General features: G+C 44.4%; 1 protein-coding gene across 1 annotated transcript in view; it reads right to left on the reverse strand.

Moving 5' to 3' along the window:
- Positions 1-12,887, reverse strand: part of SLC22A3 (solute carrier family 22 member 3) — a 78,494-nt gene that overhangs the window by 7,415 nt on the left and 58,192 nt on the right. Inside the window, exons 6-8 of the mRNA XM_019527652.1 lie at positions 6,402-6,499; positions 6,069-6,283; positions 2,730-2,838 (exon numbers count right to left, since the gene is read on the reverse strand). Coding sequence (XP_019383197.1) covers positions 2,730-2,838; positions 6,069-6,283; positions 6,402-6,499 — 422 coding nt within the window. The remainder of the gene's footprint in view (positions 1-2,729; positions 2,839-6,068; positions 6,284-6,401; positions 6,500-12,887) is intronic.

A 12,887-nucleotide genomic window follows, 5' to 3' on the forward strand; every position in this document is an offset into this window, starting at 1 on the left:
CCACTCCCCCCACCCCCAAGCAGCTCCTTGCTGGAGCAATCCAGGAAGTGCTGAGAAAAACTTCGATAGTGAGCGGAGGCAGAGCAAAATCCTGGACTTTTGTTGATATTTAAAAAAAAATGCCTGAACAGAGATGGGAGGACCCAAAAAGAGGACATGTCTGGGAAAACCCAGATGTATGGTAACTCTAGCTAAGAGATTAGAATTTCTTCCTCTGTGGAGAATTTATCTTAAATCAGCAGACATAAAACCTTGCTGCAATCATATATTTAAACTAACCAACATTGAGAAAAAATGCTATTGGCATAATCCATTTATTTCAAATGAGGCAAATGAGTCATATTTCCAAGATGCCATGCTCAGTACTCTAAAGCACAAGACTGACTGGGCTGAGGTAAACCAGAATTATATTCTTCACTTCACCCCTGGCTTCCTGAATGACCTGGGGAAAGTTCATTTACTTTCTCTGGGCATGTCCTGTTGAGTGTGCATGTGCAAAGGCCTGCATTTCCCATGGGACAAATAGCAGAGGCACATGCTATTTGTCCCTGGGCACGTCCCTGCACATGCACTCTGGCAAGTGGCAAAGTGACCTGGGTGGGGTATGGGAGGCTGGGGCCAGCACAAATGCTGGCCCCAGCAGCCTTACTTGGGGTCCTGGGGGCCTCCTACAGCAGCAGAAGTGCCGAGCTAGCCACTCAGAGCCTGGTGGGCAGCCAGAGCATAGCTCTCACCAGCCAGACTCCAGTTTCCGGCAGCACATGATGCTGCTGCGTGTGCCCCCCTTTTTTAGCAGCGTATTTTGTTGACACCGGGATTTCCCAGTGTAAAAAAAACCCCCATTGCACTGCAAATTGCTAGTGCAGTGAATGGATGCACATGCACCATGTGCAGTTTGTGGTGCCTCAAACAGGTTTGAAGTGTGTGCTTGTTGGGATGCACCCTCTGACCACATCCAAACAAGCGTGGCCATGTGGTATGTCGTGCTGCAGATGTTTCCTGTGCTGCTACCTTGCCGAGGGGGGGGTGGAATCCAGGGGTCAAAAAAACCTGCACAGAAAAAAAATTGGGGTGGCACGTGTGTGGACAGTGTGCATCACCCAAAACCAGAGTTTGGCTGGCCAGAGCCACACTCCGGCAGCCAGCCAAGCTCCAAGCTGCAGAAGCAACTCAGTGGCAGCTTCCCTGGACCCCAGAACCCTAAGTAAAGCTGCTGGGGCCAGCAACTGTGCTAGCCCCAGCCTCCGCTATCCAACCCAGGATAACCTGCTGTGTGCCAGAGGACACATGGGACAACTAGCAGGGGCACAAGATATCCCACTGCTAGTTGTCCCCAGGAAACCAAACATCTCATTTGGACATGGTCTCTGTGTCATTACTAGTCTTTAAAGTGCTCCTACCCAATTAATTTCCAAGATTTGGGAAACATTTATCAAATGCTTTCTATTACACAGACATGTGGCTTCTGTGTTTCGTAAACCATTAGCTTTCTAATTTTATTTTTAAAGACCATTTAATCTGTTGCAGTACACAAAAGATCTTCCAGCTTAATCTCAACAAGTGAGAATCATAAATAGACAAGATGACAAGAGGGGGAGGGGAAAGAGTGCAAGGATAAGAATACAATTACAATGTCATCCAGTTATTTAACAAAGAAATGCACATACTACACACACACACACGCACATACATATGTGTGCATATGTATGATTTGATGCATGCAAAATAAGTTAGTTTAACACAGTGGTTCTCAACCTTTTTAGGGTCAAGGTACCCCTTGGAAAATGCCAGTCCTTAGCTTTCATTCATTTTTTGACTACAGAAAAATAATAGAGAAATTCTTCTGTTAAAAAGAACTCAGAAAGACTACAGTGGGTTAGAATGTTTTTGACACTATGGATTTCTATTTGAAATCTCTGAGTTAATTTAGTGAATCATGGGTAGTTGTTTCCATCCTGCAACACCCTTGAAAGGATCTCCCTACACTCTGGTTGAGAATCACTGGTTTAATAGATCTCTTTTCTTATTGGGTAAATTTTCAACCACATTTTCCCTTTAGGGCCACTGGAAGTGCATTTAACATGTCTATTTCTCTATCAGGCAGCAGTTCAGAAAGGGTTAGCTGCATTGATGTATAGATTGTAGATTGCTGGATAGAAAATGCATTCTTTGAGGAATGTGTTCCTTTTACACGTCTTTGATTAAATTGTAGTTAAGGTGTAATTTGTCTCCCTTTGGTAGCATGTAATAATATACTTGTAAATTAATTAGAATTTGTTAAGAAATGATGGAGACACTGGCAGGAAGACACTATTTAAGGTTAAGTCAAATTTAGCATTTAAAATAATAGATAAGGAGACAAAGTTTCCTAGCAGACAAATTACAGTCAGATTAAGCCTGATCACAGGCATTTTTTTTTATAGATTTCATAGACATTAGGGCTGGAAGGGACCTCGGAAGATCATCGAGTCCAGCCCCCTGCCCAAAGGGCAGGAAGTCAGCTGGGGTCATAGGATCCCAGCAAGATAAGCATTCAATTTGCTCTTGAAGGTGTTCAATGTAGGTGCTTGAACCACCTCCGACGGCAGGCTGTTCCAGACCTTGGGGGCTCGGACAGTAAAGAAATTCTTCCTTTTAGAAAACACTTGTTATGTAAACACATTTAATACTACTGAAGGCAAGTTCCTTAAATTGAATATAGTTCTTGGCTGTGGACCTATTCCATTTACCTTAATGTTGTAGGATACAATTCACTGTTCACGAGATACACAATTTCAAAGGCCATGGTGATTCCCAGTCTTCCCAGTGTGGCTACTGAGGTTTTCAACCACTTGATATCTGTTAATAAGGTACATTCAAAAAGAAACCTTGATGAAATATGCTTAACTGTGTTAGTTGGGTATTCTGTATCTGATTCTGATCTCACTTATATGGGCTTTAAATTGGTGCCAGAGCACTGGTTTTATCTCAGTTCATTCCTGGTTTGCATGGATGTAAGTAAACAGAAGCAAACACCAAAGTCCCTTCATGGTTAGTTTTGAAGTGCTGCAACATTCACAAGACACAAAGGACAAATAAATATATGAAGACTGCTTCCAAATTTGAAGACCAAGAAGATATTAAAATAGCCACTAGCAGCATCACTCCCATATAGCCATAGGTACAGGGAGAATTCTCGTTTTGACTAGATAGCAAACAAAGGACTTTTCCAAGAAGAGTGAGATCCTAAGATTTAGTGATCAAGTTTTGGTTTGGTTTTTTTTGGCCAGTACTAGGGGTCTTTCATTGAAAACTGATCAAAGAATGTATTCTTCATACAACACATAATTAGACTGAAGAACTTCTTGCTACAGGAACTGAGAAAAAGGCTCAAAAAGCATTTCAGTGGCCAATACAAATACCCAGAGTTATAATAGTTGATGTTAACAAAAAGTTCAGAAGATCACATTGAACTTTGCGGATTAACTGATCTCAGTTACAAATGACAATGACTCCTAATGTATGGGGCAGACTAAGTGGCCTCTGCCTCCTGCTGGGGTCTTATACCTTCCTCTGAAGCTTCCGCGGCTGGCCGCTGTCATAGTCAGGGCACTACGCTATTGGGCCCTTGGGTCTCATTCAGCCTAGCAGGTCCTACTTTCCTGTTCGTGTGAAAATTAGCCCCAGAGTCCTGTCATCAATAATTATGTCAGAGCAACTCTGGGGCAGCTGCAAACACAATGGGAATAGAAAGGGCACCACAGCTGGATATTAGTGTGTAGTGGTGTCTGTGGGCTTTCCTTGTGCCAGACCTCTCTGAAGATGATTCCAGTTCATCAACACAGGGAACAAGTAGTGTCTAATGCCATGTATGACTGTGAAACATGGTTGCCAGGCCCTTACCATTACATCCAAATTGTGCAATCTTTTGCTACAGGCTAGCCAGGTTCAAGAATACTGGCTGCTGGGCTAGAATGCCATCATTACCTATACACGCCACTTTTTAAAATTCCCCTGCTAGATTTCCTAAATTAAACTATAATCCAAGTTAGAGTGAATATGCATCCTACCCACACCTGCCTCCCAAACAGAGCTGATCACAACATTCTCCTTTGAAATTTAACATACAATGATTTTTCTACTACAGGTGGTTTTTCAACAATCTCATAAATTTTGTAAGAGAAAAAGTATATCTTTGTTATGAAATGTTATAGGATGGTTCAAAAACCCTAGAGAAGGGATAATAATTGTCAATTGAATTAGATAAAAAGTTAGAGTAATTTTAAGAGAACCCTAGGAAATGTATGGAGATTTCCTGGCTAATCCTATAGAATCTTCTCTGTTAGGGACTCTATCACTAATCCATGAAAAAAATGCATCTGTTTTCTGCATTTTGCTTTCAAAAACCATTGGATAACATACATGCACAGCACTGGAGGCAGGGGCCAGAAAGCAGGGCTTCCCCCTCCCAGGGTTTATCCTCACTGGGCTACAGAATTAGGCTCCCTGTTGCTTGTTCTCCCTTTCACCCCATGACTCTTATAATCCTTGCTGCCTCCAATGGTCCCAGTACAATAGAAGGGATAGAGGGGTCTTTCAGCCCTGCTGTACCCACAGACTGGTGGCCAAAGCATTTTCCTGGGAGGTTGAAGATGTATGTTCAAACCCCTGATGGGCAAGAGAGAATCTAGAATTCAGGTCTCCCACTTCCTAGGCAAGTGTCCGAATTATTGGCCTGTTGGTTGAAAGGGGATTGGGTCTTCCTCCTCCAGTGTAAGATGAAGGTGTATGACAAATATGGACACATTGTCAGTTTTTCAGGGTCTCAAGTAGAGTAGAATGGGATTGCACGCGTGAAAGCCACCTAAACACCACTTTAGACATTCTACCTAATAGGTGGAATAGGATACGGTTGGTGGTGTTATTTTAAAGTAACTTTTGAATCCACCTCTTAAAAAAGAGGCTAACTGTGATGAAACTGGTCTGACCATTGAACTTCTACTGTACCTGCAAAACCCACCAGATTTCTTAGGCTAATACCTCTGAGGTGACAGACAGTGGCTTTTCACAGATTCTTTTTGAGAATAGCTCCCTGCTATTTGTTGTTCTATATTTGCTAGAGCTGACACCACTAAAGGTAATCAGTATTTACCACATTGTCTGTCCTGCTGCTGATGTCCTCAAGCAGGGATAATCCTTTCTGATGCTAATTTGCAGGGATAATCCTTTCTGATGCTAATTTAACATCCAGCATAGCTCAGTTTTGAGGTAGTCCGAAGGCAAGAGTGGAAACTGCACAGTCATGGCAAGATGCCTCGTTCTCTGACCACTTCCAATATACAACACCTCTGAACACTCCCCCCAAGAGGTACACTTTGCAGAAACCAATTATATTCACATCATCACACTTGTGAGATACCAGTTTGTAGAAAAGAATCCATCTTCAACGAGGCTGGAGCTACATCCTCTCCCCTTTTGCACTACCAAGTGGTGATTTCCCTTGTGGAGGGGAACCCCTGTGTACTGCATGGTCAGGATTAGCCAGATCTATGCTACCTGCTCCTGGATCTGCACCATGAGAGGGATTGGATAGGTCAAGCCAGCAGCAGGCAGAGCATACTCCAGGAATATCAGGGCAGTGGAGTGACCTGTTACTCTTGGCAATGGCAAAGTTTTGGCACCAGATAAGCCAGGATTGAGCAACAGGAAATTGTATACTATAAATGGATTCATTTCTTAGGCATTGGTTTATTTGGAGGTGGCCCAATAATCCCTCTCTCCCATCTAAAGTACTCATTTTTACCTGTATAACAAATACCTTCCCCACTACAGAGTGTATTATGCCCTTCTTCATGCACTAGAGATTCCTCTGGTTAACAAATTTCTGCAGGTGCCCATTGGGCAAGGAACTGAGCTTGGTGGCCCATGACGTCTCCTCTAGTCCTATGTTCTGGGGCTTTCATTATCTGTCTTTTAATACACTACAATTGGCTTTTTACTTTGATCTACACCTGCAAAATCTTTGCGTGGCTTCCTCCTTTCTAATCTGGGATAAATCACACACCTTGAGGACCTAAGGAAAAAGTTACCTTCTGGTAAGAGCGCAGTAATTAAGCACGCCACTCCTGCCACTATATTGCTTATCACAAAAGGGAGGCGCCGGCCAATGCGATCGATTGTCAGTAAAATCAAGAGAGCTGCAGGTAATTCCACAGCTCCTGAAATGAAAAAGTCGAGGTAGAGGTTTCCTCCTGCAATTCCTAGGCGCATGACCAGCCCTTGGTAAACCAGGGCACTTGTGAACCTAAGCAAAAGAAAAGAAAATGTTGACTGTAAGCAGCTGGCTTGACCCTGAAAGACAAGAATCACAATACCAGGATAAAAAAAAAATGATCTGAGAACATGATAAAATGGGGACTTACCAGGCATACATAAGAATCAGTGTGTATCGTCTCATCTGGGGAGTTCGGACCAGATCAAAGAATGAGGGATTAGTAACCTCTTCATTGGTAACTGTAATCTGGAGAGGGAAAGCAGGCCTCAGAATCAGCTGTCAGTAAGCAGGAAAGGGCACCGTAGCTTATTTAGTACGAGAAAATGGTATTCGTTGACAGTCAGACAGAACTAGGTGATTTGATTCAAAATCCTTTTAACTGTTTTTAGCACACTGGAGCCCCCCCAGCTATGTGGGAGGGCTTACAATTTAAAGCAACTGTTGATTGTTCAGCTACTTAAGGACTTTCATGAAGCTAATGCACAAGTCAGAAAAATACAGCTTGATTTTCAAAAAATGAGTTGAGTTTTCAGCACTGGCCAGCAGAAGAAAAAGGTTTACTCATAAATGGAAAAAAGCTGACACACAAGTCCCCTAAAAACAATCAACATGGCACCCCCACAATGCCGACTCCACAATTATTTCCAAAGTGTAACTTTAAGGGTTACTGAAAGGAGACGTTTGAGTGAGCGTTCACAGACGAACAATAGCATTGTGGTGAGTGACAGCAAAAATAAGAGGAATGTGGAGAAGCAAGAATGAGCTGGACAGAGCAAACAACAGTAACTGGGGTGTTTTCTGTTTTTGATAATGTAACTCAGTAGCCAGAATGAAAGTTGAGAAAAGGATGTGGCCAGGAAGTGAAATGAAGTGGAAGAAAACATCCCAAAGATACACATAGGCCCAAGTTGAACAAAGCATGTGAAGAGGTGCTTAGATAGTTGAAGTCAAGGACTTTCCAGAGTGTACCCCCTTCTACAGGATACAGCATATACAGGACTTGGCCACGGTCTTAAAGGACGCATCTACACATTTCCCCGCTACATCACCATACAGCATGCTACAGTGACAGAGTGATCGTGTGGGTCTACATGTGATTGGCAGCTAAGGAAGTACTAAAGCATGTCACTGTAGCAACATTGCAGTACGGCAACATGTAGATGTGCCCCAAGTGAATCCACAAAAGAACTCAGCAGTAAAACCCAGGAGGTCTGGCTGAGATTTCCAATAAGAGCAAGGGAATTAGCTGCTCATCTTCAGCAGCTGAATCCCCTAAACAGCTCAGACCACATATCTCCTGTTTTAGCCATTCAGTAGCAATTATTAACTCCTTACAAAACACAAATCAAACCAGGCATAAGAAAATAAGGAGAGAGAGATGTGGATTGTGAGGAGAGAGAAAGGAGCCTCTTTCCCATCTGTGCTATGAAGTCATTTTTGTTTTTTGTAGTGGGAAAACGGAGCCAAAGGGAATGGAGAGTCATAATGTTCAGTGACAAGAATAGTAAATAGGACCAAAGGGTATTGCCAGGTAACCTGATTTTTGTTCAGCTAAGAACACATGCATGGATTTTCTTTATTGTATTTATTGTTCATATCACAGTTATAACCTAAACTTTTCAGTGAGATAAAGAGAACATCAGATCTGGCATTTACTGGGTCAGACCAGAACTCTATCTCGCCCAGTATCCTTTGTCACACACTGGCAGAAAGAGGGGATGTTTAAGGTTTTTCCCCTGTTCCTCTCTCATTTGCAGGTTTTGACTGGACACATCAAAACACATCTTTCAGCAAAAGACTGGCCAAAAACCTTGGACTATCCTGGGCCTCAATTCCCTCCCACCATTGTTAGGAGCCATTTGCTCCCCCCTTTATAGCACCTTTGCTTTTCTTTCATAACCAAGCTAGAAAAGTCCTGCAACTTTTGCTTCAAGATTTGGTTTTTTGGGGAGAGTAGGATTGGTGGGGCTGGGGGGAGGCCACTCTTCATTTGGTTTGTCAGGCTTGTCTGAATCTTCTCAGGAAGGGTGATAAAGCTTCTGTGATATTGTTTGTTAGAACATGTTGCCAGTGACCAGTGTCTGAACCTTCTGCAAATGTGGTTTTGATTTTCCCATGCAAAGATAAGTTCAACACTGCTGCTAACACGCAGCTTGTGTCTTTCTCAAATGTCACAATGCCCCATAATCCAGAGAATGGCTTATGGGTTAAGGAGAAAGGACATAAACATCACTACAAAAAAATCTTAAGCTTCACAGGCTGGTATCTTGGCCTCACTGAAGTTAGTGAGAGTTTACCATTGCAGTCAAAATTTCACTCTCAGGGTCTAGCTCTGTATGGCCTAAAGGCGTGTTATACCCTAACTGACCACCATATGCCCCTGATTGGCTGGGACAGTCCTGGATTTTGGAGGCTGTCTCTGTGTCCCAGCCATTAGAGAAAATTGGAGCAAAAGTCCCAGATTGGTGGGAACCCATCGGCACGTGCCTGGGTTCTGAGTCAGGAGCCAGGCACATGTGCCACACCAGCCCAGGGCTTTTGCTTCAATTTTCTCTAGCGAGCTGAGCCAATGGGCTACTCCCTGGTCTGGACTCCATTCGGATGTGAGCAGATTTGCTTGCACAATAGAGTCAGGGTTGGGACTGAGGTGTGTGCAGGGAGCTGCAGTGTTGGGGCTATGCATAAATGTGTTTGCACGTGCCATGTTCTCCTGTTCAGCCCTGCACCTGGGAGCAACGGGGCAGGGCTGCATGTCTTTCAAGGGGTGGGTGTTGCCCAGCTGTAGGGAGAAAGTTGCTCATGGGGCATTATGCTCGGCTGTGGCCGTGGGCAACCTGTTTCTGCCCAGTTTTGATCCAGGGACCTTTCATGTGTTAGGCAAATGTGTTCACTGCTACACCACAGAAACACAGGCATAGTCCCACCTCAGCAGGCAGTCCTACTGCTCCTCCTTCTCTGCTCCCCACCTCCCACAGCCTGATGGGGACCACAAGGCTGCTGGCTACCACATGACCTCATGCCCACCTACTTTGGCTATGCCTGCTGCATGGACAACACTTGTGTGCCGCTGTGCTGGGCCTTGCCTTCCAGAGCTCAGCTGCTAGAGCACATGACTGTAAGCCACCGTGGGTCAGCTGGCAGAGTGTTGATCTGCCAATACAAAGGCTAAACTCCTCAGTTTTGCTTCCTAAACAAGCTTTTCCCTGATGTTTCTTGTGTCCTCTTTACTGTTCAACCTGAAACCCTGGGTCCTGTTTAAGTACACAGAGAAAGAGAGAGAGAGAGAGAGCCTGTATATGTGTGCACATGTGCACGTCATGCTGTCATGCCTGGCCCAAACCCTGAGAGCTGAGGAGTTGGGGTGTGTGTGTGTGTGTGTGTGTGTGTGTGTGTGTGTGTGTGCGCACGTGCGCATGCATACTTATGCATACTGGCACCCCCCAGCACTCCCCACCCCTCATCCCAGATTTCCCTCAAATTATTATGGTCACCCAATCTAAAGAGCAAGGTTTTATCTCTCCCCCCACCCCCAAGGTATCCCATCAAATTGTACTTCAGTTTTTTTGCAGTGGTTTTAAAAATTACAATAAGCTAAGGTCCTGATACTGCAAAGAAACATCCATATACTTAACTTGTATGCAGTGGACAGTGCAGGATGGCACCTTAGGATGTCTTTACATGTGCTCCAGGTGGAGGGCAGGGGAAGGCACTTTAATTAAAACAACTCCAAGAGCTGAGAGAGCCACTCTAATTAAAGCACCTGTAGTGTCACGTGTATTCAGGGTCCCATGCTTCAAAATGGCAGTGGGGACACTGAATACATGTGACACAGAGGATGCTGGGGTGTGCTAATTAGCACAGTCCAGCAGACATCCAGCATGTTTATAGGTGCCTTTAGAGACTAACTTGTTGAGAAAGGCATAAGCTTACATAGACAACAGCCTGTTTCTTCAGGTGCTATTTTATGCACCTGAAGAAACAACCCGAATTTAGCTTCATACAACATTCAGTTTTCTGGTATCTGAAGGCTAGTGAAAGTCAAAACCAGTAATTTTCAAAGAAGTCATACAAAAATCTAGAAGTCTTGGTTCCAAAATGATACCTTTTACTAGATCAACTGGGAAATCACCAGAAAATTGTCCTTTTAGGGGACATGGACATTAAAGCTGTGCAAAGCTTCACTGGCTGTTTTGTTTTGATGCTGTTTTGACTAATTTCAAGCTCAAAACAGTGAAACTGAAATGAAACAAAGGGCTGCGAAACAGCCTCAAAACAAAATGAGGCTAGTCGAAACATTTTGAAAGTTTCAAAACAGCCAGCCAGGTGGTGGGAGGCAGGGGAGAGCCAAGGCTGTGCTCTGAGTGGCTCCGCAGCCCCATGCAGCTCAGCCCGGCATGGAGCACAGCCCTGGCTCTCCCCACCTCCCACCATGGGGCTGCACTTTGTGGGGCTGGTGGAGCTGACGGAGCCCAGTGCTGGCTCTACCTGCCTCCCATCACTGGGCTGCACTTGGATCGGCTCTGCTAGCCCCATGGAGCTCAGCTGGGTGGTAGAAGGTGGGCAGCCTGGCTGGGGGAAGCGGCTCCATCTCCCACCACTGGGTTTAGTTTCACAGGGCTGTGAGATGCTGGGAACTGAGCCCGACTGCAGGAGCCTCTTCCCCCAGCCAGGCTGAGTTCCCCAGCACTGGGAACTGAGCCAAGAGGTGGGAGGCGCTTCCCCCAGCCAAGCTCAGTTCCTCAGTGCTGGGTCTCAGGTGGCAGGAGCAGCCTCCTGTCATCCAGCAGGTAGATAGGGGGCCACCCACATCCCCAGAAGGGCTCTGCCAGACTCCTCCCAGGGGTGCAGGCCTCTGATCTGCCTGCTGTTTCACAGAGGTCTAATGGACATCTAAGTCTTTTGATTCCTTTAAAAATCGTAGCCAATATCTATTTGTGTCACAATGGATTTTTTTTCTCTCTCTCTGGCTGCCCATGTATCAACTTTCTCTATATTGCTAGAAGTAGTTAGCTGAAGGATAATTTTTCTGTGAGTAAATTTGAAAAGTGCCCTTGATCCCTATTAATACACTTCCTGAAGTTTGCTCTTCCTACTGGGCACAAAACCAGGAATGACAGAAGTTGTATATCCAGAAAGTTCCAAGAACAAATCCAAAGTGCAGCTAAGATATTACTAAAGGTTAATCACTTGCAGCTGTGAATGAACTGGGGCCATTATCATGGCTATTTCTTAAAAAAAATAAGCTGTGCTCTTAAGAGGCTATTGGGAAAAGCTACCCGGCTACATAGTTAGGGCAAAGCTTCAGAACCTAGAAAGAAGAGTTGAATTTGAACAACTGAGTCATTTACTTTCTTCCCTTTCTCTCATTTGTTTTGGCACTTCATTTTCTCTTGCTTCAACTTACAGTTCTCTAATTTCATGAGATATAACCTAGTTAGCAAGCTCACTCCACTTTTGGGGCTGGGCTGGGGCTGAGACTGACACAATATTGGCCCACATCACAGAAATGTCTTGGTCTGTATCGGAGACTTGTTGTTGGCCTAGCCTCTTGCTGGTCATCTAGACCTCTTCCAACCCAATGCTTTACTTATCTGTAACCACGTTGTTGCAGTTTCACCCTGTTTCATGGTCAAGTAAATGAACATCCTGGTATATAATTCCTCCCCTTTGTCATTAAGAAAATGTAAAGTTTATAAAGGTAATGAACTATTTATAGAAATTAATTGTCCATTTCAATGCTTTTTTAAATTAGTTTTTTATTCTAACAGCTGTGTTATTGTATGTAGCTTGTATGAGGGTTAAAACAGAAGCAACCCAGGCTGTATATAGGCTTTGTAGCTGATTCAATTAAATTTCTTCTTGTAAATAAAATTGGATAAACTTTTCTGTTTTTGTCAGGGATAAGAGAGTGACTCAAAGGGATAAAAGCCCATCTTCAAATTTCCTCCAGAGTTATTCTGTCAGGCATTGGTAACACATTTTCTGCTAAACCTAAACTAACTTCCTAAGTCCTCTCTGGTTGATGGAAGACCCACCTGTGACAAGGCAACTCTGAATTTCTAGATGCTTCAGACTGTGCCCTTGGCCAATCTGGACACAACACCAAGACATTGCATTGGTAGATAGTTTCTTGCCAATGAATGAAGACTGGGTGCTACCATTGTTAGATCCACCAGTAGCTTTTAATACTGTTGATCATTGGGAGCTGCTGGCTCTTCTGTGGACCACATCAGCAGGTGGCAGTGTTCCACATAGTTCTTTCTTGCTGACCACCCCAAGTGGCATGTGTGGAGGTGGCTTAGGGCTCCTCCTGTCTGAGATGTTCTTGTGAGAGCTGAGAGAGGATTTCAACGTGTCGCCCCTTTTGTTTAATAGTTGTAAGTTGAAAGTATAGATTCATAGATCAAGGGTCGGAAGGGACCTAGTAGATCTTCTAGCCCAACGCCCCGCCAGGGCGGGAGAACAACAAAAAACCCCAAAAAGAGAAACGGGACTCAAATGAGTCCAGCCAGGTAGGCATCCAGCCTCTTCTTAAAGACCCCCAGGGTAGGGGCCAGCACCACTTCCCTTGGAAGTTGGTTCCAGCTCCTAGCCGCCCTAACTGTGAAGTAGTTTTTGCGGATGTCCAATCTAT

Source organism: Gavialis gangeticus, unplaced genomic scaffold (genome assembly GCF_001723915.1).
Source record: "Gavialis gangeticus isolate Ggan-Ray unplaced genomic scaffold, GavGan_comp1, whole genome shotgun sequence".
In the NCBI taxonomy this organism is placed as follows: Eukaryota; Metazoa; Chordata; order Crocodylia; family Gavialidae; genus Gavialis; species Gavialis gangeticus.